Here is a 23,885-nt window from a genome sequence, read left to right as displayed (position 1 = left end):
CCCGGCGAGTTGATGAAGACCAGGGTTGACAGTTACTCAACACACGATAGTCTAAACGACAGCTCATTTAGGCTGAATGACCTTTTCTTGTCACCTAGCATTCTTATGAACTGATGTAGCAAATAGTGGTGCCCACCTTTTCACCTTTTTGGTTCTAATGGAAATCAGACATATTTACACTTACCTGCATTACACAGTGATCACGCTCCTCACTTAGCAGGGTATCCAAGGCGCATTGAGAAGAATAGATGCTACCTGAGGAGTATTAAATGCCTTTTTCTACAAAACTAATGTGTATGCACATTCTTACTGTTGGATCAGCTGTCCTGTGTATGAAAGGTGTGGGTGGGATGTGGTGGTGATGTTAAGGGCATGGAAGAAATGATAAGCTTTGGTGAATATCCGACTTGTGGAACCAGCATATCTTGACAATTGCATAGTGTTGGTGGATACTGAGCCAGTTCAGACTGTTCTTATATATTAACTCCCCATGTTTTCATGATTGGGGATTTGAACCTTTAAATAGTTGGCCATTTCTAGACTGGGCCACTCAATACCTAAATCGTTATATCTACCCTACTGAAGTTATAACACCATAATACTTAAGGATTGAATTGTAGAAACCATGACTAATGGGTGTTATTACAGCAGTGGCATAAAAGTATTCAAAATTACCCTGAACCCCCTCCATCCAGGTTTTAACATAAACAGTCTTTTCCCATTTCTGAAGCACAGGTAGAGTGATTATAAAGTAGGTACAGAATTTGTAAATGCAGTGCAAAATAAACACACACAGTCATTCAATAAAGTACAGGAAAGTACTAGAGTTTTTATTCCTTCATATTCAAACTTCACAAACAGCGTGAACTTGTACAATACCTCAGAAAGTGAAAATTACAAAAAAAAAAAAAAAAGTGCTGGTAACATTTACAAAAAATCCTCCTTACTTAGCAACAATCAGTTTATTCTTCCACACAGGGTTTTTTTTTTTAGTCTTTTGTATTAAGGCTTAATACTTCTGTATAAAGTATATGCAAGATAAGTCTTCACAGTATTTTTTTTTTTTTGAAAAAGTCACAATAATATGTAACATAATGAAGCATTACAGCTACTTTCTTTATAATAACAAATACACATCACTGGTAAATATACGTGAAATACAGGGCAAACTGTAAATGGCAAGTAAGAATACTGTCAACTAAAATAAATTGTCTTCTAACAGGTTATTATGGGAAACATCATACCAATGTTATAACTAAGCCTGGAGGGAATAAAAATACTATGAAAGAAAACTTGGGAGATCGCCTCAAAAACTTTGGCACATCCCTTTAATTATTTTCCAAAAAATAAAGATTTATTTTTTATTTTTTACATAATATGCATGGCAGTATAGTAAACCAGGCATAATGTTGCACAACGCCAAGTACACAGTAAAGTGAAAACATGCTGTGTAGTAAGGTGCTAAATTAGATATCACACAGCCAATCTTTCAGATCAGCATGAATAAGGTGCATTTCATACACAAAGCATGTATATCTCTATGTCATTTTCCTCTTATTTATTTCCTCAAGGAAAATATTAAAAACTTAACAAAAATAACCAAAACAGACTGGCCAATAGTCTCGAGGCGACCTCATACATCATCCATAGATAATGATTTTCAATAAAAAATAAATACAAATTTAAATACTTTTTTTGTTTTCTGTGCATTAGAACTGTTCAATCAGGTTACGAATAAACAATAGTTGACTTAAAAGATTACCTTTTTCATTTTTTATGTGTTTTTTATGGACCATGTCTGCAAGTGATTGCAAAGACAAAGGGAATGGTATCAAACCGTAAAGCAACACGGAACAAAGCAGAGATATTTTCAGGGGATTTTATAAGACGCACTGATAAACAGATGAGTGCTCTAGCCCTGGGACTTACCAATTTTACACTCATGCATACCGTTAAAGTGACGTAACGTGCTTGCTTAAATACTCTACACCACAAAAGCATTTGGTTTTAGTGCAAACACAATTGGCTGGCTTCAGCTTTTCAACAATAACAAGCTCACCGAGAAAAATTACAAGGCACATACTTATGCTTCCTCTAACACATGACAGATTTAAACTGCAACACGGTCTTTCAACAACACCACAAAGCTGAGATAAAGTGATAGATACTATTGCTACTTAATTTTTTATGATTAATTATAATGAAGATAGCAATATCTATATGATTTCCTCTGTCACTCCCTCAAGCTATTTCTATACAGGTAACTATGTCCAATATATTTGTGTGGAGTGGAATTCTTTGGAAGGCTGGACTAATGTCCAAGCCAGAGAGGTGAAGAGGACTTTGCCCACAATGCCAATGTAATTATCTTCTCTTTTTTTTTGGTTTTTACTCTCCATCTGTTTGTTGACTGAGTGCACAAAGAGTGTTTGGGTACAGTTCTATCTGTCAAAAACATCCCCCAGAGGAAACATTCAAAGACTCTTGTGCCCAAGACTCAGACACTGTTGATGGTTTACTTGGAATGTGCCTATTATCAAATATTTTCAAATGCATCCCAGAGGTAATATGCTTTAAATCTGTACCTTTGCTATTCAATACTTATCTATGAAAAAAATCCTTTTCAAATATCACCTTTTACACAGCATTACCTTAGTGCACAGACAGCTTTCTTCATTGTTTTTCTTGGTCGTGTTTGTTTAATTAAGTATATTGCTATTTATCCAAGAAAGAAACAAACCGACTTAGTGCAAATCTCTTTTCAGGTTGAATAAGTGGGAGTGGGCTATGCAATTAACTATAAAAGGTCACTTCAGGGTCAACCATGTTCTGCTAAAAAAAGAATGCAAAATTAATAAACTAAGTGGTTACTAATTGTTTAATTGCATTGGAGTGGTATCCCTTTGGGAGTTTTAATAATCATTTTGTTGTCATTTGAAAACTCAAAACTGTCTATTCAACAGGGAAATTTGGAAATAGCTTTGTATTGTCTTTTTATGTTGGATTTACCCCCAAAATGCACACTTTGGTTTCAAATGACCCTAACAACCAGATAGCCCACCATTTGCCAGTACACGCATAACAGCCAAAATGATTTAAATATTAAGTTGAAAATGATGAATCACGTGAAAAGCTATGTTAAAATCTATTGTTTTCTTCAATTAACTGTCTTTTAAAAATAAGATAAGTGAGACGACAAAGTGAGCTATTTCTAAACACCATCTCTTTGAGTGAGGGCGAACCTGTCAACCCTCAGGTAATGGGTGTAAAAAGGCTGAATTCCGTGCTGCTTATTCATGTATATCCTGCAGGTCGTAAATATTGGAAACACACTCACAGTCCAGTGTCTTTGACAAGTCAGAGTATAAAACGCCCTTGTATATTTAAAAAATCTCCTTGTTACGCATCTTACAACAGCAGTCATTACATTACAAATGTGTTTTTGTTTCATAACAACGATAAAAAGACAAACCAACTTAGAGCACACGTGAAGAATACCAGCTGATAAAACATTACTGCAGCATATCCTGAAGGGCACAAATCTGAACAGCTCAATTTCAAACGGTCATACCTTTTGTTATTCAGTATATTTAAACCCAAAATGAAATTATGAGAAGTATTCCAATTATATTCAGACAAAAAGGAACTGTAAAAAAAAAAAATCCATAGCTTTTTAAATATGTAACTAAAAGGGAATCTTTTCATAAAAATATTTAAGGTGCTAAATATCAAATGTAGATTTAAAATGACAATTCAGAAAGCAGAATCTTCATGACTATTGCGTTGTGTTAAGGGCAAAAATAGATGTGGCTAGTAAAAAAGGTATTGATTTGTCAGTTAAGCTATAGAAATAGAAATGTCTGGCAGCCAACCTGGGTGCTCACGTATCTCATGACTCTCATTCATTGGAAGCGGCAGCAATTTACGAGTGGGGGATTTTGGTAACAGTCAACATATTATATTTACCAATAAATGGCATAAGAACAATTTTAGTGCAAAAAAAAAAAAAATGCAACAACAATCTAAATGTAACTCTACTTCATCATAACGCCAACAATTATTTCCTTGTAAATCTAATTATAAAGTGGTTAAATTCTGCCTACAATATATGGAAAATCCCTAATCATTATTTTTTATTTAAGGTGTACGAAAAGGAAAACAAATTCTACAGTAAACATGTTCTACCATATAAGCAGGGAATTTGGTCCTTATAATAGCAAGGTTGACACAACTACACCAAAAAGTATGTACATGTTCTAATGGTGAACTTTCTTTAGTCTGCAACATTGAAGCAGTGGAAGATTTCAGGGAAAAATAACCATGTTAATAACAAGGCAGTCAGGCACCATATTTTTGTATAGAGTGACTGGTAAATATTGTATCATGGATGCAGTTTCAGCACAATCTGGCATAATCCAAGTTTGCATTCTACACTTGGATTGGTCCAATTCAGTGAGTTCTCAGGTTTATGTTACTGTTTATTCACACCAACAATAGTTACACATCACCAACACCTGCATGACTTAATGAAATCAAATGAAGTTGTTTTAGGGAGTCTACCCAGGGAACATTTATAACATTTGTAATATGAGTTTTGAAGAAACATTCAGGAAAATGTAACAGTACACTGAAATGCAGTGTTTAATTATTGAGCGAGAAATATATTTAAGCTATCATTGTCTTAATGTGCTATTGTCCATTAACAAAGCATATTTTAATAAAATGTGCAGGACAATTCATGTGTATAGCAGGAGTATAAATGCTGAAGAGATGACATATTTAGTTGAAAAATCGAAATATGACCTTTAAAAAGAATAGGAAATATTGATGCTACATTTAAAAACATATCATAAAATGCCTATAGTCCTGTATTACAGTTGCTCAAATTCCTTTGTATTTCTGTTTAACACAAAACAAAAGATATTCTGGTCTACAACAGGTATTATAAGCATAGCTGTTAAGCCTGTGCTTATGAATATTTTCACATAGGATGTAGAAGTGTTCATTTTTTGTCCATCTAAAATACAAACATTCATGATACAAATTCAGGTACCTCTCCAATGATTTTACATATTGTACTTATTTCATTACAATTTAAATAACCAAATATAAAACACAGTATTTCTGTCTCATAATTCAAAACACATAATTTCTGTCACACATCTTTCATTTTATGATTCATAAACACTCACATAATATTTAAATATTTCAACGCTAAATTATCTCCTCCATTGTTTTGTCTGGTAATATAAACTTAAAATCTAACTACACGTAAGCATTACATCACTGCACTGGGGTTAAATATCTACATGGTCAGGCAACTGACTTCCAGATTTTTCGCTTATGTGGAAATTTTAAAAGCTTTCTTTGTTCCAGAATACAGACATGTATACACAGTGTAGCTATATAATAGGAAGTATTCTTTATGAAACAAGAAACTACATTAAGATTATAAGAATATAACCGATCATAAGAATGCTTGCATCTTTCAGAGTGTTTTTGTTTGTTTTAGTATGGCCTTGGAGACGTAAACATTTGTGAAACTAGATCTCGTTTTCCCAGCTAACCTTGTGGCCTAGTACAGCCAAAGCCACTCCTCTTCTAATCAAAGAATTGTATAATGTTCCAATAGCACAAATGAAGAATTATGTATTTGACAACACTGTTACAATGTTTTATTTCAATTTGAAATCCAAAGTGGAGCTGAAAAATAAGTTAATTTTCAGACCAGAATTAAATTAAAACTTCAAACCTCTGTCTAAAATTAATGCGATTATTTGTTAGCACCTCACTCTTAACAATGCAACAGAATCATAATGATACCAGTCAGTATGTAAGCAGACCAGTTATTGCTGGGATAAAAGTCTTTCTGGTAATTGTCACCATCTGACTAAAGATTTGTGTGTGTGTGTGTGTGTGTGTATGTGTGTGTGTGTGTGCGCGCACGCCTTGTACAATCAAGTGTAAAAAAAAGAAGTGCTTTTAAAGCAATTAAATCTCAATATTTTAGAGGAAACATCTTTAAAAAAACAAGGAATGTTTCCAAGGCATTACAGAAAACTGTTTCCTGTGTTATCTGTGCTGGTGTAGTGTATCTTCTACTTGCAAAAAAAAAAGTTAAAAAAAAAAAAAAATCAGAAGTTAACTAGAAAAGCCAGAATAGACATGCCATATCAGACATACAGCTGTCATGTTAATAAATTATATACATTTAGTCATTTTTTTATTTTCCCATTTAACTGTGTTTGCAAATTATCAAGCTAAATTGAATTCATAGCCCATGATAGCTAGCCTCTTATACATGTCTTCATCTAGCCAGTAGTAGTCGCTTATGATCTTGAAATAGGTGGGATATAATTCTGACATTTTAAATCGATAACTTAGCAGACGATGTGGAATATATGATCCACACCACTCAGTAGCTAATTCCATGTTTCTTAATAGCCTCCCATATTGCAGCATTTGTTTATTTCATGTCACAAAGAATATTTCAATTAAAACTAAATGTAATAAAATATATGGTAACTATGAAGGCAGTACTTCTACTCAACTAGGAAATTATTTTGGATTTGGAAATCACACAAGCTTTCAGGTTTAGAAAGAAACTCCACTCAGAAAATCTGGGCATTTTCACAAACACTTAAAACAAATGTTAGGAGAGATTCATTTCTATTTACATATAATCAATATACCCCATTTTCTAGTTTAATATAAAGATTTTATGTCCTGATATAAGGAAAAGGCAAACTACCACAGGAGATGACGATAAACCAAGCCATGATAACATCACTCTGCAGAGCACATAAAAAGGCTCCATTTTTACCATTTCGGTCACACATGTATATAACATCTTGGAGCATATGTGTAACTGCAAATAGGCATCTGGTGCAAACATGACAGTCATGCTAATAATAGCCTAATAAAAACAGACTGTCTATGTTTATAGCTCTGTTTGAGTCTATTTATGCTGCAGCGTGAAGAATGAAGGCTTGACTAGGCAATCTAACCAAACTACGGCTGAAAATCTGTAGTGTTTGAACCTTTTTGGTACTATAACAAATCGATTTTGAACTGGGGGAAATGCGATCATACACCAGGTGGATTTTCAGCCACTGGGAAGGGCAGGCCTGCAGTACTATGAGCTACACCATAAGTGAAGATGAACTTGACATTAGATATTTGACACACTTAGAAAACAAAATAAATTAAAATGTTGAGCCCAATGTTGAGCCCAATGCGGTTTCTGCGGTTTCTATTTTCTATTAAGAACCACTAAGTTACTGTTGTTAACTTGAACAGTGTAGAGGAGAGTAGCTTACAAATACTTTTTAATAAATTGTGATGAGTGCTGATATCTACTGTGCAATAATTGTATTGTAAAAAAATTAACTACACTATTTATCTAATTCCAGCTAATTAGTATATAGTACATCTTTAAAATTTTAAGCGAAAACATTTGATTGCACAAATAAGCAAAAAACTATTTGCTTTGTGTGCTTAGCTTTCATGTCACTATGTAGCATTGCACAAGACAAAAGTTAAACAAATCATCTCTAACCTTGACATAATTCGGAACTTGCTCCATTTTCCATCAATTTGCCAAATAACCAATGCTAGGAGGAAAAATATTTATTTGTTTAATTTGTGATAAGGTTATTCTTTAAATCACAAGTTTGTGCAGAATTTTCTTATATGTCAAGCTTATTTGAACTCATTGATAATTGTACTCTTCCTTCTCTGTATATTGATAATCGGCAAAGATTCCGCAGCTTAAATGCTCAGCAAACCACAGATTTTACGAAGTGTTTTGTAGCCATTGTAGTATCTTGATGTGCTCACCCCAGGTATTAAACACAGTAAATAAGAGATCTTCCTCTGAACAGAAGTATTTGCTTTGTAACATGATATAAAGAAAGAATCACTGAGGCGTTCTGTTATAGCTTGTTAACAAGCAAGCTACAGGTTTTGGGTTTGTTGTGTCAACACCTGGCTGTCAGTTCTTTTAGCCTTCAATAATTCATTTTATTTCTTTTTTTTTCCATTACTTTATGGGGTTTGAAATTTGAAAAAAGCAAAAGAGTATTCACAGGTCAGGGTCTATCAATGGCATATGTATTGTTCAGAATAATATTTGTGCATGATCCATATGCAATATTTCAAAATTGAATCCTACAAAAAGCAAGGCAATGTGGCTGTTATAATAGTAATAGCAACTATTTTCTTAATTCCTTTGGGTTCAATTTTATTTCATTAAAACTCAAACGTAACATCTAAAATTGAATGCTGACAAGAAATAAGACTATTTGGATCTTGATTTAATTTCTTAATGAGCACATGTACAGCAGGCACCTGGTTTCAGTACCTTTAGCTCTTTCTCTTTTTACAAACTATGTGAAACACAAATGTAGGTATGATGGCCTAATGTGTGTGTGTGTGTGTGTGTGTGTGTGTGAGTGAGTGTATTTGTGTATGTGTGTGAGAACCAGTATAAATACCACAGGAGAAATAATAAAATAAAAAAACACTTAAGTATTTTGCAAAATCAACTGTCAAAACCAATGGCCCATAACATGTCTTTCTTGTTTTTTTTCTTCAGAATTATAGGTTTTAATTTTGTTCTAATCTATCAAAGTTGCTTCAAAACATTTTTTAAGACGATAGGATATTTTCAGTCAATAGATATAAATATTTAGAAGATGACACAATAGAATTAAAATCTATATAAAAATATAACAAAATATAGCCCTGTAAAATCCAATTTCTCTCTCTATGGATCTTTTGATAGCGTACCTGTTTCCAATAGAGTGAATTTATTCACAGTTTCACAAATAACAAAGCTTGTGTGACTTGCCTAAAAAGGAAATGGCCTTTCACACATACAAATTGAATATAGAAAAGTCATGGGCTTAGCGTTTTTACCATCAACAGACTTTTACATTGTTTAGGAAAATGTGTTTCAAGGGCACTTTCACACATATTCAATTTGAGTGATTCAGAAATGCACTTTAGTTGGTTTAGAGCTATATGTGAAACCTCTGATACTGACATCATCAGACCAGAGTGTGAATAAAAATTATAACAATGAGTTATATAAAGATGGATAGCCTACTTAAAGCTGAACTTGATGCATTTGTAATTTCTGTTCAGTGAAAATTGTGTACAGTATGAAAACCAGTTTTGTTCAAATGGGAATTGGTGTTTTGCACAGAACTATAAATTTAACTATAAACTTCTTAATGCTCAAAAGTAAAATCCCTTTGACATTCTATTGGAAGCATACAAAATAGAAAAAAATGACAAAAGAAGCAGATTTCTGTCTCATGGGGACACTTTTTGCTGTTGGAACGACTAAATATCTTGTGTGAAAGATCAACATTTTTTCTCCAAGAACAAGATGTGCCCAAAGAAAAAGACAAAATACATTTTTTTCCCAAAAAAGGAGCCAAAATCAGTCAAAAAAATATTTATGAAGTATACACAGATATCCTAGTTTTAGGGGGGAAGGCTCTGCAATTGATTTAACAGAATAGTAAAATGACATTGGACAATAGGCACAAGCACTATTTGCAAATAAAACATCTGAAAATTGTAGATACTGAGAAATGCATTTTCATACGTATAAACTAACAATTTGACAGTATTACATGACACAAAATAATGTCACCATGTAAATACATTATTGGGTATAAATATTTTCAAAAGGCAATATGCGTATCTCTTATTCCCTCTAGCACATCTATAGCACAATATGTCAGACATATGGAACAATGACATTGGGGACAAGGATCCAGAAATTATTGCTATGAATACGAAACTGTTTTTCTCTCCCCACACACAAGAAGCTTCAAACGCACACACGCCACACACAAACACTGTAATTCCACACAAAGTGCACAATGTGTTAGCAGTTATCATTACAGTTTAGTTCTTAAATAGCATACTGTACAAGTACCACAGCCAGTTTGACAATACTATGCAGACAGGCAAATGCTTTTGCAGGCTGTGTTGTGAATCAATGTTTCAAATGTGTTTACTTGTGTCTTAGATGTTAGGCACTCACAGAAAGGACTCATCTTTAAGGTTTAAACATATTGCAAAGCAAATGTCAATTTATAAGACATTAATACCAGTCAAACAGTGTTGCTGAATAGCTGGGCATAGTTGAAGGTGTACTGTCACTAAATGTCTATTGAAAAAGAAATATTATAAACATACTGAGAGTACAGTACAGTTGTAGATAATTATGCAGGAACTGAAGTGAATTCACATAAAGAGGAAATGAAAAAAAAATGACCATCTTAAAAAAACATGCAGCAGGGTATAATACAACTACTGTTTCTGGCACCTAGTATCACAACTCCTGAAGAATCATATACCTATTTATTTATTTATTTATTTATTTATTTATTTATTTATTTATTTAACAAATAGACAAGGTATTGCAGGAAAAGTGATACAAAGTACTGTTCTTTGTACATGATAGTTGTGTGTATTTGTGTGTGTGTGTGTGTGTGTGTGTGTATGATGTATGAAGGACTAGGTAAAAGCAAAACATAAAAGGAAATAAAGACTTTTAATTTAAATTGATAAAATGTGTACTATAGTTTATGTAAATATTTTTTGCTCAGTGTTTCACGAATACCAATTTATTATTGCTGTTTTTTATTTTCTTGTTTGTAGCAAGATGATACTTTTGAGTGTAATAAGTGTTCATTTTTGACTGCAGGCCGGCAAGGCATCCACAGCTGTCGTAAATATTATTTTTTTAAGTTTTCCAAAATTTTACATTTTGAAAAGTAGCAAGGGTGTTATTGGGCCATCTTTATAGTGTGTGGCTTCCAAAGCTGAAACTAAAAATACAAATGCAGATTGGCATATCAAAAAGCAACACGGTCAAACCATTTGTTGCAGCGTTGTCCTGTTTTTTCCTCTGGATGATAATTCATGAATAGGTAGCTGTCTATTCCACTATAAGCAAAGGGAATATCTATTTTTAAAGGCTAAAAATAGTTGGCTAGTTGGCTGGTTAGTCCTGTATAGCCAACATATGATGTTTCAATTGTCCAACAGAAGTCAGCTGTGTAATATTCCAGGCACAGCAGTGGAACAGGTGTTACACCAATAGCAGTTATTAATGCTTCTTTGTACTGAAGTGTTGTTATGATCTCTGAATTTTGTCCTTACAGTGTTTGAGCACAAAACTGCTCTTGTCTCCTGTGTCTATTACGAATCTTGCAGACTTTAGTGACTAGAAGATTTACTGCTGCTATGCAGGCAACATTACACAATACTTACATAGACCTGGAGTTTTAAATGAAATTTAAATATAGTTAAAACCTTTATGCAGTTGGATAGGGCATATAGGGAAAACTTATTTCGTTGTCCTGTAGAAAACTACTGCATTGCTATGAAGATGGTCTTTTATAATGTACAAATAGGCACTTCAAGGCACACTACTTGTCCTAAATTTGAATCACTTTCTCTCACTTTTGTTAAAGAGTGATGGATAAAAAGCTCTAGTATCATTGCCTGTAAAAATGGTCTTGCAAAATACCTGTATACATAGAAAGGACATTTACTGGATTAATTGTGAATTTATGTATTACTAAAGCAAAGCATAATGTTGAGTAGCAATAATGAATAATATGGTACTGTTCCATGTGTAGTTGTAAAAATGAAAATGATCACATTAGACTGTTTGAAAAGGATAATATATACCAGCATGATTAAAAGAAAATACAAGTCACATGTTAGAAAGAAAACGTAATTTGGAAAATTAGCAAAAATATATTCCCCCAAACATATCAATGCATTAATCATTACTAACCTATTATATCAGTTGTTTAAAAAGTCTGGGTGAGTGAAATCTTAATCGGTATATAATGGTTGTCTTGAGGCATAAGTAGTTACCTAATTTTCCCAAACTGCATGCAGTGTGTGTGTGTGTGTGTGTGTGTGTGTGTGCACGCAAGACTGTGTTCTCAGCAAAACAATAAATTCAGCACAAAGATCTGTTCTTGCTGGTGCTGTGGCCATTGTGCTCTAGTGCACTGTTCTGTTCATAGATACATTTAATGCAAAAAAAACTTTTACTACTAAACTCAAGAGCATTTGCAGGGCACAGACCTTTATTTGTTTTGACCATATTTTTAACTTTGCACACTGTGCACGTGTTTTATATTTAATTTCCAGTTTTGCCAAAAATTCAAGTCTATTCAGTAACTTTTGACAATTACCTTCAAAGCAAAATCTACTACTGGAGCACTGCAGAGACTTTCTCAATGGCTGTTCTCCCCTTCTCGCTAATGGCATGCAGAGAATGATAGTAATGAAATGTAAATGAAAACTGTGAAAGTAAAGATAAATAATAATAATGATTCAGATGCACTGCACAAATTGAGCATAATGTAATAATGTACCTATATTTTCTGTAATATCATCTGTAAATATTAACATGCATGAGAAGGTACTGTAAGGTTGGTTAAAGTATTGAGTTTCACAAGCTGAAGTAATACTATGAAAATTTACTGTAAATACGAAGAAAGTAATATATCACAGTCTAATAATGAACTTACTATAAAACATTGCTAAAAGAAATGTTTCCAAATGCAAACACAATGGTATCTCTGATAAAATACATTATGGAAACTGCAAGATGTTAGAATAGTATTGTAATGCAGACAAGCTAACAGAACAGAGTATGAATTGGATTATGTAAAGTACAGTATTTTGGCATTAATCTTAATTGCCTCAATGTTAAAAAATAAGAAACTGATTTAGTTATTTCCAGTAAATGCAATACTGGTCTGGGGAAACTATACATGCCTTACAGCTGCTAAGGCAGTTGTTTTTGCACATAACAGTTTGTGTTAAAATTCATAATAAAATGTAATAAAATTATTTAACCTATGACCTATGACACTAATGGTAATAACTCTAATGGTAATACGATTTATGTCAAATTTAATCAATAATTTTACTTTTCATTCATAAGGCTAAAGGAAAAACATCAAAACATTCATTTAAATGGAAATTGGTCTGGTGGGGAAAATGTTCAGCAGAGACTTATGAGGAATTGGGTGGAGGGGGATGCTTAGTAATAACATTTTATTTATGACCCCCTGGCAAGTTCATAGCTATATCAGTGATTTAACTCAGCAACGACGATAGGCAACAGTAAAAAAAAAAAACTACCCTAAATGCTATTTTACTTCTTTAGCCAAGAATGAATGATAACTATCATAAAATATCCTTCTATGATTTTATTATTCCTACATTTTAAAAAAATGGTATAATGCCATTCTGCAAGGCTTCATACAAACTGGCTTGTTAACAATTCTTTGTGTGCAACACTGCCAAAAATGTACAAAGACTCCTTTTATAAATTCACTACAATTGATACCAACACATCATGTGTTTTGTAAATAATTATTGATTAAAGATTATTCTGAAAAATAAGATATTATGTGCTATCTATACACAGCAAGATTTTCAGTGTTAAATAAACTCTGATTATACTCTGATAGAATACACTTAAACACATTTGGACTCTAAACACAGTTAGTGTTGAATTAACACTGCACATATATCAGTATCAATGGTATACAGCAGGTTCAAGGAAGAAATGAAGGCAGCTCCTAATGCACATTAATGTTTATATTTTGATCAGTCATATTAATTTGGAAAGCATATCTGCCAAGTTTTAAGGGAAATGGCAAGCATTAAATTAAAGCTTTTGTTTATCAAATGATGCTTAATTTAAAAAAAAATGAAAATTACAATTTTTTTAATAACAATTTCTATCATTCAAAAACTATAACCATTAACCAGGATTAATGTCTTTTATATTGAGGCACTGGCTGCATGTTCTGTTTCAGAGAAAACCACACATTTATGCTTCTGACCTAAATAACTACAGTATTTACACACAATATAATTTGTGATTGCATTAATTTGCCAACAGTTTTGTCAATCTCTCTTAATTTTTAAGACTTTCTACCAGCAGTAACAAACTGACAGAGAAGGAAGGGGCAATTATCTTTAACCTTTTTACATAAGATATTTTTATCTGATTATTATGGCCTATGTTTTTCTTTTTGTTCCTTGCAATGCTCTATTGAGCATTTTATCTACAAATAAATGAATGTTACTACACAGGCACAATTATTTAAATTCTGAACAGCACAGGGTAAATAAACTACTTATAATACGTTTATGTCTAGTCTCTTGTATAAGTTGTTGGGCTTTTTGGCCCAGAGCACTGAGCAGCAGACACCTTAATACATTAAAACCATAGTCAAAAATCTGATCACTTGACACAATGCATGATAGCGTACTTTAAAGACCAGGGGCTGGATCCATACTGTATGAATAACCATATTTCCAAATAAGATGTATTAAATCACACGTTATAACCAGTAAATATGAAATGGTTTTCCAAGTGCCTGTTGCCGAAGTATAGTTATAATCTGCCAGGTTTTTCTCATTAACACACTTCACATCAATTGTCATTTCATATTACTGTTTGAATAAGACACAGGGCCTTTATGCAAGAACCAACAATGAGCAGAGAAAATGTGTTATAAGTTTTGAGTTACACATTACGAAATTAACTAATTGTAGCGTGCTTATGAACATAAGGACATAATACGTGATGATAACAGGCCAATCATCCAATCTCAGCTTGCCATTACTTAAAAACTAGACGGTATCCAGCACTGCATTAAACCCAGACTTGAACAACCCAAAGGTCTCTACCTCTACTACATGACAAGTCAAGATGTTCATTTAAGTAGCTTGTTCAAGCAACCAAAGTGTAGAAACTGGATATCAGTCCAATGTAGTCTTCTTTTTCTCACACAACTTCAGCAATTGTAAAAAGGCTCTATAATAACATATTTTAAGTAGGTTAAAACTAAATATCCCCCTCCCTCCAACAAGAGGAAAAAATAAAAAATGGATATTACAGTTGAACTTAACATAAAACATTTCATTTTAGATTACTGCTCAATATTTACTCATTAATTGATTACATTAGTACTATATCTTCTTGGGCACTGATGTGAACGATTTTGAAGAAACAATTGGTTTTGATGGAATGTGGGAGGTGTACAGCATTGAGAAATGCCACCATCATATTAATGTGCTGGGAATGATTTGACTCTACCAGTACGGTTCTAGCAATCCTTATTTTGGCATCAGTAATGCATTCAAAACCCTCTCAGCACTTGACTACGGGGATACAGAGCTGGATATTCTGCTACCGACATCGGATAGTTAAATAAAACTTTGTATTTGGATATATACAAACCAGCCCCAGGAGTCCTACTGACGACAATTATTAAAATGGCAACCAGCTCAATTACTGAAGAATTTAGTCAAACATAATCACAAACATTGTTCAACATTGGAAAATCGGTCTGATTGTTTTCTGACTGATATGTCTAATATAAAGCCCCTAACATGTGCAATACAAAGGCCGGAGATGTGGATTTTCAAGTCCTCTAAACTGGCTAGAACACAGAGCCTCAAAATTGTAGTTTTGGACAAAGTTGTGGACATTTTCCCCTTTTCCATTTGAAGTATTTAACAGTACTCAGAAAAATAGACCAAAATACTGCCTTAACTGACAGCACCATCCAGTCAGCATTGATAACTCACAGCTCATACAGTAGCTTTCTTTAAAGGACAGCTCTTTTTTTTTGTTTGTTTTTTTCTTGGACCCATTTTTCCAAACTATTTCCAACATACTGACTGGAATTGATAATACTTTTGTCACATCTTTTTTTGTGGAGCTTTTGTCACCCCAAGGACCACTCCACTCAATGCAGTCCAATGGGGCTATGCCAACAAGCCTTGAAATGTGTTTTTAATGTGGTAATAATGCTCATTTTCAATTTTTACATTGTAGAAACATTTCCTCACTTGTACTGTGGCAGACTGTATTCATGCGCACGGGCAAAGTGTTGGTAGAGTTGTTCATTACATTTGCCTACCGCATTGTTGAACATGGCTGAATTTCTATTCTTATGTCTGTGTGGCCCTATTGGACTGCATTGCAAAGCAGAGTGGGTTCACAGGGTGACCGAAACCAAGAAAGACATGACAAAATGATTATCATTACCGACCTGCATGGTGGGAGTAGAATCATAAAAATGGGTCCAAGTCGAAAACAAACGGCTATCCTTTTTAGTAGCCATAGGAATTCAGAAGTACTCTGAATAACTAAAAAAATTAAAAAAGCAACCATTTTCCAAATGTGAGCCATTTTCTTATTATTTCAAAAGGAACACTCACTTATAGGTTTTCAGATGAATTGGAATAAAATGGCTATTAAAAATATTCTCTAAAGGAGAAGGCGATGAAGACTACGTACTATACTGTAGAAACTGCTGTATTCATTCAGTACCTGCATTGTGTATTGCAAAGGAAGCCCAACAGTTCAGGTGTCACAACTTGACTTGGGACAAGTACAAATGGATCATGTCAAAAACACACAGATTTTTCAGATATCTAAGTATGCAAAAAATGAAAGAAAGACATGTACCAGAAGAAAAGCCTACCATAAACCATTAAAATCAGCAGCTATGCCCAAGCACACTACAAGGATTTTTTTTGCTTTTCTTTTCATTTGTTTGGTATGAATGCTTCTATATGAAAAACAACATTTGTCCTACTTTGTGCACTGAAATAACTGCCGTTTGAAGGACATGACTTAAAAAAAAAAAAAAGAATGACAGTGGAAAGAACCTCACACAATGGTTCGGATTTAAATAAATGCTTGCACAAACACTGCACAAGTCAATACATATATAGCAAGATATGATAAAAGCTAAGAAACATTGAATTACATTATAAAAAACAAAACTAGTCTAACACAAAGTGAACTCTAAATCTTAATAGATAAAAAAAAAAAAAACATTCTCTAAAACTATAATAACTCTGGTAACAGTAGTGCACTTATTGGTTTAAGCAGTGCAACATATATGCAAGAAAACAATGCAGTCCTCTTCTCAAGCTTTAAGGAAAGACATTTCCTTTATAAAGATAACCATATAATAAATTGTCTTAAGTATTATGTGCAAAATAGCACTATTTTAGTGTTCAACCTTGGCCTTCATTCAGTCTAATAGCAATGTGCAATATAGTTTGTCCTAATCTTTGAATAATCAAATGAAGTTTTAGCTACCTTTACATTGCTAATGCAACATATTTGTGATTTCTGTAACTTATGTATTCATGATGTTGCACGCAATACTGGAAAATAGAACTCGGTTCTTCATTTACACACACCATAATATACACAGACACACACAAACACTCACATACAAATGCACTTGCACGCATATACAGCGACTGTGGTTCACATATGTTTGCAGATGAAGAAACAAGTTGTACTTTCCTGTATTGTCCACAATCACATGTACACAGAAGTTGTATACATACATATATATGTACACATACATATATGTACACACAATGGCGAGACTGAACATGGGCCTTAGTCTACTACTAATATATTACAGAAGTGATGGGGAGTCAGGTTTCATGAACCCCTAATCGGCGGAGCTATAAGCTGCCAATCACTGATTTCCTTGAACAAATCTATTGTTTATTCTCTCTGCAGCAAACAATTCGTTCAAACCAGTGAATCACTGACAGCAAAATGGTTGCATGAAATCTCACTGTGCCCATCACTATTTTAGACTGTATCCAATGAGGGAACACCCCACTGAACGTGGTCTATTGGGTTTTGCTATATGCTACAACCGATGTCCACTACACATAAAAAAGCAAAATCTTCAGATTGCAGTTGTGTTTATCAAAACAGTTGTTTCATAGTCCCAATAATGTGCAACAAGCCAATAATATGAGACACAGAAATATAATATGTTACCTATTCAGAAATGTATCATGCACACCGGATATCTATTTTAAATTGTGGAATCAGGAATGTACAATATCCATCTGAAAGTTTGTGGTATATTGACAGCTGTGGTAATAAGTGATCTGGTAAACTTATTCTGTGGTTTAGTTTGCCTCATGAATCTCATAATGCCTGTAACTCCTAAATAGAAAAAAGTCCTATTTAATCCACAAGATGGGGCTAATATATCAAAGTAGTGCATTTTTGCTGCTCAAACAGCTGAGTCATGGTCTGTCTAAAAGGAAATACATAGGAACAAGGCCATAAGAGGTTGTGACAATTGAAAATGAACACTATAATTATGTTCAAATTAAATCCACAACTGTGATATTCATTATTGGTAAGCCTTTTCAATAATTATAAAAAAGATTATTTAAAAAGGTGGAGGGAAACAGCAGCTGATAACAGTCTGAAGCAATGTGAAAAGGAGCAGCAATCAAATTAGAGGGCAGGCTATGCAGCACGTACAATTCTAATGCTGCCAAAACTGGAAACTTTAAAGGCAAAAACTAAAAGGATCGGTTATTTCAAAAGGAGTCTTCTACACTGTTTAAGCTCACATTTTCTAAGTGGAAGAGGTCAAATTGCCTTAACAGTCTCCTAAGATAATAGTGGCAGTGTACGCAAATTTGAAAAAAAAAACCCTTTACTATTTTACTTTGTTGCTCAAATACTGCTGGAAACACAAATGCCTATTTCATAAGCTTTACCCACTTGTAGGAAGTCATAATCGCTATTTTGAAATTTTATGAACAACAACAGCTGCATTGTAATCACGATAATAAACAATTATCTAAAGTTTCACATGAATAACTCTCATCTTCCTATCCAATATAAAAAGGCAAACTTGTGACCATCATTACTCTTTTAGAATGAAACAAAAGCTCAAAGATACTTTATCCTTTTTGAAAGAGGCCATTACACCACAGTAATCTTGGACTCTTACATTGTCCAAAACGGTACATATGGGAAAAATCTACATTTTATAAATGTATATATGTTGTGTGCGTATGCTTGTGTGTATGTTTTTTTCTTTTCTTTTCTAGAGACAGTAGGCCTTTTGGTAGTGTTCAACATATAAATCAGTATTTGAGGAAAGCATACATTTAGAGGCCTGTAGTGAAGATCCAGCCAGTGGACCATTGTCTAACTACATAGCCTTAAGGCCACCATCATATTTTTCTTTAAGAATACCAAAAGAGAATACCATCCTGTATGGGAAACTTAATGTGCCAGTGTCTATACTCATTACTCTTCATGCCCCCAAAAAAGAAAAAAAAATTTTTAGTGCCATTTTTCTTTTCTTTTTGTTGTACTTATCCATCCGAGACATGCATACGCATGTGGTCGTTGAAGTGCTGAATTTGGTCGAACTTGGCCGGGCAGACAGAACACACGTAGGTGGTCCCCTCCTGGCAGCCTGCTTCAGTGGCCACGCCCACTCCCATGCCAATTCCAGCCCCGCCCCCTGCTCCGGCTCCACTGCTCGCAGGCATCGCCAGGGCAACCGTTCCTACTCCAGGTTCAGGAACAGCCATGGGCACTGGGATGGACACCGGGCCTCCTGACCCTCCACCAGTGACAACTGTAACGCCAGTGCCACTTGAACTGTGCAGGGCCATGTGTCTCTCCAGCAGGGTCTTGTGGGAAAACTTCTTCTTGCAGACGTAGCACTCGTAAGACTTCTCCCCGCGGTGCAGGCGCATGTGGACGTTTAGCGAGCTCTTCTGGGTGAAACGCTTGTTGCAGATGCTGCACTGGTACGCACGTACCCCTGTGTGTGTCACCATGTGTTTTATAAGGTAATCCTTCAGGGAAAAAGAACGCCAGCAGATGCTGCACTGGTGTGGTTTCTCACCTAAACATGCACAGAAGTCAAACATATTAGCAGAACAGAGACACGTTAACAGTGGACACATGTCCTCAACAACAGGGTTACAAAACCCTTGTCCTGATGGACGCACAGGGTTTCCAACTCATTTGAAGCCATGAGTGGTTTCATTTCAAATCATGAGTTATTAAACTGGCTCAATCTAAATGTGTGTGGTAAAATCTACAAACACTCCATTCACTGTTGAATGGAACTCCCAATGCTGGTCACTTTCTTCATTCAAAGACTGATTGGTGAACTTGCAAGAGCTTGACTCACGAGGACTGGAGTTTCCCTGATGCAGAGTATTCAAGTTCCAGCATGCATATGCACTCCTCACAATTATTCTTCCATATTGCCATTGCCATTTGTAGTTATAAGCTCTCGAGGTGTGAAATAACTTGACTGCATTGACCTATACATTAAAGGATATACCAGCCATTTCCATTATCAGATCATTCCAGGTTCACTCTGAAATACTATCAGTTGCATATGCTGTAATCTGTGGAGGAAAATATGGCAACTACACTAGGCTGACCAGACTTTTCCCGGACATTCTTCTTTTTGGGACCAAAAATATCCATCCAGGCACCATTTATAAATTCCTAAAAATGTCTGGCTCGTTCCATAGATCCTATGTAAACAAATAGCCTAGTATTATGTTCATAATGCCCACCTGCCACTGTCCTTTGTTTAAAATCCAATATACAGACACACACATACACACACACACGTACACACATACACACACACACAAGTGCATATACATGGCACAATAATGAGAGTTCTCCAGTGTATTATGTAAAACCCTCCACATCGCATCAGGGCTGCATCACCATGTTGTGGTTTATTTTGAGTTTCATAAATGAATCATATAAAAGCTGTGATGAACTGATGTGTTAAACATAAACAGTGCAAAAATGGCAAGTAAAATCTCATACCACACTTTTTCAAGCTTATGGTTTAAAGTAACAAGTATTACAAGTAACCTCAAGAAACTTTAATGCAGATTTAATGGCATAGTTATGTCTGCAGAGGTAGTATGCGTGTACATTGCCTGATTGTTACTATCTAGGAGGATATTAGGAGGTGTTTAGGAGAAGGTAACTGTAGCATTCATGTCATTTTCTAAAATACATTTTAGTTGCTTCAGCTAGTTTTCCAAATGTGCAGCACTGCTAGGCTCGTAGATAGCAGCGTTTTGGTTCAAACTCATTTTATTATGAAATGGCTTGTGGTTAATATATTGTTCTTTCTGCAATATGTTGTCATTTGTTCAATTTAAATCTAATATCAGCAGTTTGCAATAAGAGATCAGCTTTCAGACAAGAAGGGATAGATGCACTCTTCCTGTATCAAGAACAAGGCCATCCTACAGTAAGGGAATTCCTGCTAGGTTCATCATTGTATAGTTAAGCTGGCAGTATACTCAGTAAGAAGAAAGAACTTCAGGATTGAGAACCACCGGCGAACATGTCCACGAACACCGTTTTCGGTATACTCAGTGAGAACACCGCACCATTTAATGTCACTCCATGCCACTGGGGCGTGAATAATTACAAATGATTATGAGGCCACTATTAACCGGGGCTGGAATCTCGCAGACCTCCGTCTCGCAGCCACGCCATGGATGTATAAAGAGAAGGGCTACGCAAGATCACAACACAAAACAAAAAGTTTAAAGTGTTTAAAGTGGCTTTAGTTTATCTAGCTATGCAAAAGAAGAAAAAAAGGCGAAGGAGATGGTACGTCCACCCTCTAAATCAGAGTAGGATGGAGAATGTAGAGTTTTGTTTGTACATTCGGCAAATGCGGAGGTTAGACAAGGGGGTCCACTTCTCTTATTTCTACATGCGGGAACTCAGAAATCCCATCTCTACAGAAGAGAGATTGGCGTTGACTCTCCATACATTAGCATGTGAAGTCTGCCCTCTGAACACTCAACCGTGACGTAACCAACCATGCGATATTTGGACCAATAGCTGAGAGGGGGAGGTCGGAGAACAAGAAAGACATTTTCTAAAAGTTCTCTCTGGAGACCGTCACACACTGCACCGTGAGAACACACAACACCGCGTCTTTTTGTTCTTCAGTTGTTCTCATTGTCTTTTCGCTCAAAAAGTTATACTTCTTACAAAGTATACTGCCTACTTTATGGTAGTTAAGCTAATTTTGTTTGTGATAGCATTTAGTTGTGGGACATATCCCTTGTTAGATTACACTGTATGAAACAGTAGGCATCTGACATTACAAAACAATCACTTATCCTAAGTCCTTATCCTATTCTTATCCTAAGAAACTTACATCAGTGGAGATCATCTGTGTTAGTCTCAAAGATACAAATGTATGATATCACCACAAAGGCACAGAAATGTCATTTATAATCAATATGTGTGAAGTTAACCAAGCAAACCAAAAATTAGTATTCTTAAGAATATACTAATATGTCACTATACACAACCTACACAGTGACACCTCCAATTATCAAAAAAGAAATACAGAAAGAATTAAAGAGGATGGATAAAGAGAATCGGGGAGCCATGGTTTAGTCTGAAAAGGCAGGTATTCAGTCTGCCTCAAAAGATGGGCAGCGTTTTAACAATTTTTACAGCAGGGGAATGCTCAGTCCACCATCAGGGGGCAAGAACAGTGGCCAGGCACCCAGAGGTAGCAGAATAGATAAATCAGGCTGGTGTGTAGGGTCCGATGATCTTTCAAAGATATAATGGAGCAGTTCCTTTAGATGCCCAATTGGCTAACACCATTTGATGCTAACATACATTACCTCTCTGCTTAACACCGCAATGCCAGACAGTGGCCACTGTCCAGAAGTAAGTGGAGGGGAAACCAGCTAGCTAACCATTTAATCAGCGCTGACAAGCTAGAACGGACAATCAGCTTCAGGTTGTTCATTGATGGCTAGTCCAGCTCCCAATAAAGCAGCTCCTACTCAGGTGCAGTTTCAGTTAAATTGAAAATAACACTTGAGTGCTCGCCAGTGAAAAAGAGATAAAATGGGGCAGGGTGAAGTCGGTGCTAGTTAAAAAATACAATTCACTCCATTAGTGCGAGAGCGGCTGCAACTCAATGTCCAAAGCACACTGTGAACAGGTAAATTTGAATGGGCAAGATGCATGATCTAAGCGACTTTGACCACGGTATGATTGTGGGTGCCAGACGTGGTGGTTCCAGCATCTCAGAAACAGCCTCCCTACTGTCTATTGTCTCGCTACTGTCTCTAGAGTTGACATCGTGCGATGAACAAAAAATCATCCAGTGCCTGAAAACACCTTGTTAATGAGAGGTCAGAGGAGAATGGGCATACTTGTTCAAGCTAAGAAAAAGGCCACAGGTGCTCAAATAAAAGCTGTCTACAACAGTAGTGTGCAGAAGAGCATCTCTGAACGCACAACACGTTGACCTTTGACATGGATGAGCTGCAGCAGCAGGAGACCACACCGGGCTCCACACATGTCTGCTAAGAACAGGAAGATGAGGCTAAAGTAGCCAAGCGATCACCAAAACTGGACACAACTGAAGACTGGAAAATCGACGCCTGGTCTGACAAATTTTGATTTGTATTTTTTTATTTTATTTTATTTTATTTATTTTTTTACAATTTTATTTGTAGAGTGCTTTTGACAGAAAACTGTCACAAAGACACTTTACAGAGTGGCAGTAAAGAGCAAAAACTAACCAAGCAAGAGCAAAAACAAGATATGACATGCAGATGTTACGGTCAGAATTTGACGTAAAAAACCTGAAACCATGGATCCATCCTGCCTCGTGTCATAACATATATAATTCAATTATAACACAAAACATAACATAAAAAACATAACATATTTCACCTTGATTGTTAATAATGAATATGTCGCTGGATTTCCAACTTCGGCCTATTGTAAATGTATGGCCAAAAATGCACTGTTGCCACACAAACATTTTAAACACAAATTAACTATTTCATTCAAATCATTATATAATTTGGCAGCTATCACATAGCAATGCCACTCTTTTGTAAATATGTTCAATATTAAAGACAATCCCTTTGCATTCCTGGTGCATTTAAACCAGTCTTGCCAGTGTGCA

The 23,885-nt window shown here is 35.1% G+C and overlaps 1 protein-coding gene across 4 annotated transcripts in view; it reads right to left on the bottom strand.

Moving 5' to 3' along the window:
- Positions 1-809: 809 nt before the first annotated feature.
- zbtb20 (zinc finger and BTB domain containing 20) overlaps positions 810-23,885 on the bottom strand; it is an 84,669-nt gene continuing 61,593 nt past the window's right edge. For all 4 annotated transcript variants that reach the window (XM_064351672.1, XM_064351670.1, XM_064351671.1 and 1 more), the window contains one exon: positions 810-19,784. In XM_064351672.1, the coding sequence (XP_064207742.1) occupies positions 19,243-19,784 (542 nt within the window). In that variant the 3' untranslated portion in view covers positions 810-19,242. The remainder of the gene's footprint in view (positions 19,785-23,885) is intronic.

The sequence above is a fragment of the Anguilla rostrata genome, chromosome 9 (assembly GCF_018555375.3).
Source record: "Anguilla rostrata isolate EN2019 chromosome 9, ASM1855537v3, whole genome shotgun sequence".
NCBI lineage: Eukaryota > Metazoa > Chordata > Actinopteri > Anguilliformes > Anguillidae > Anguilla > Anguilla rostrata.
This window is presented reverse-complemented; position numbering and strand designations above follow the sequence as displayed.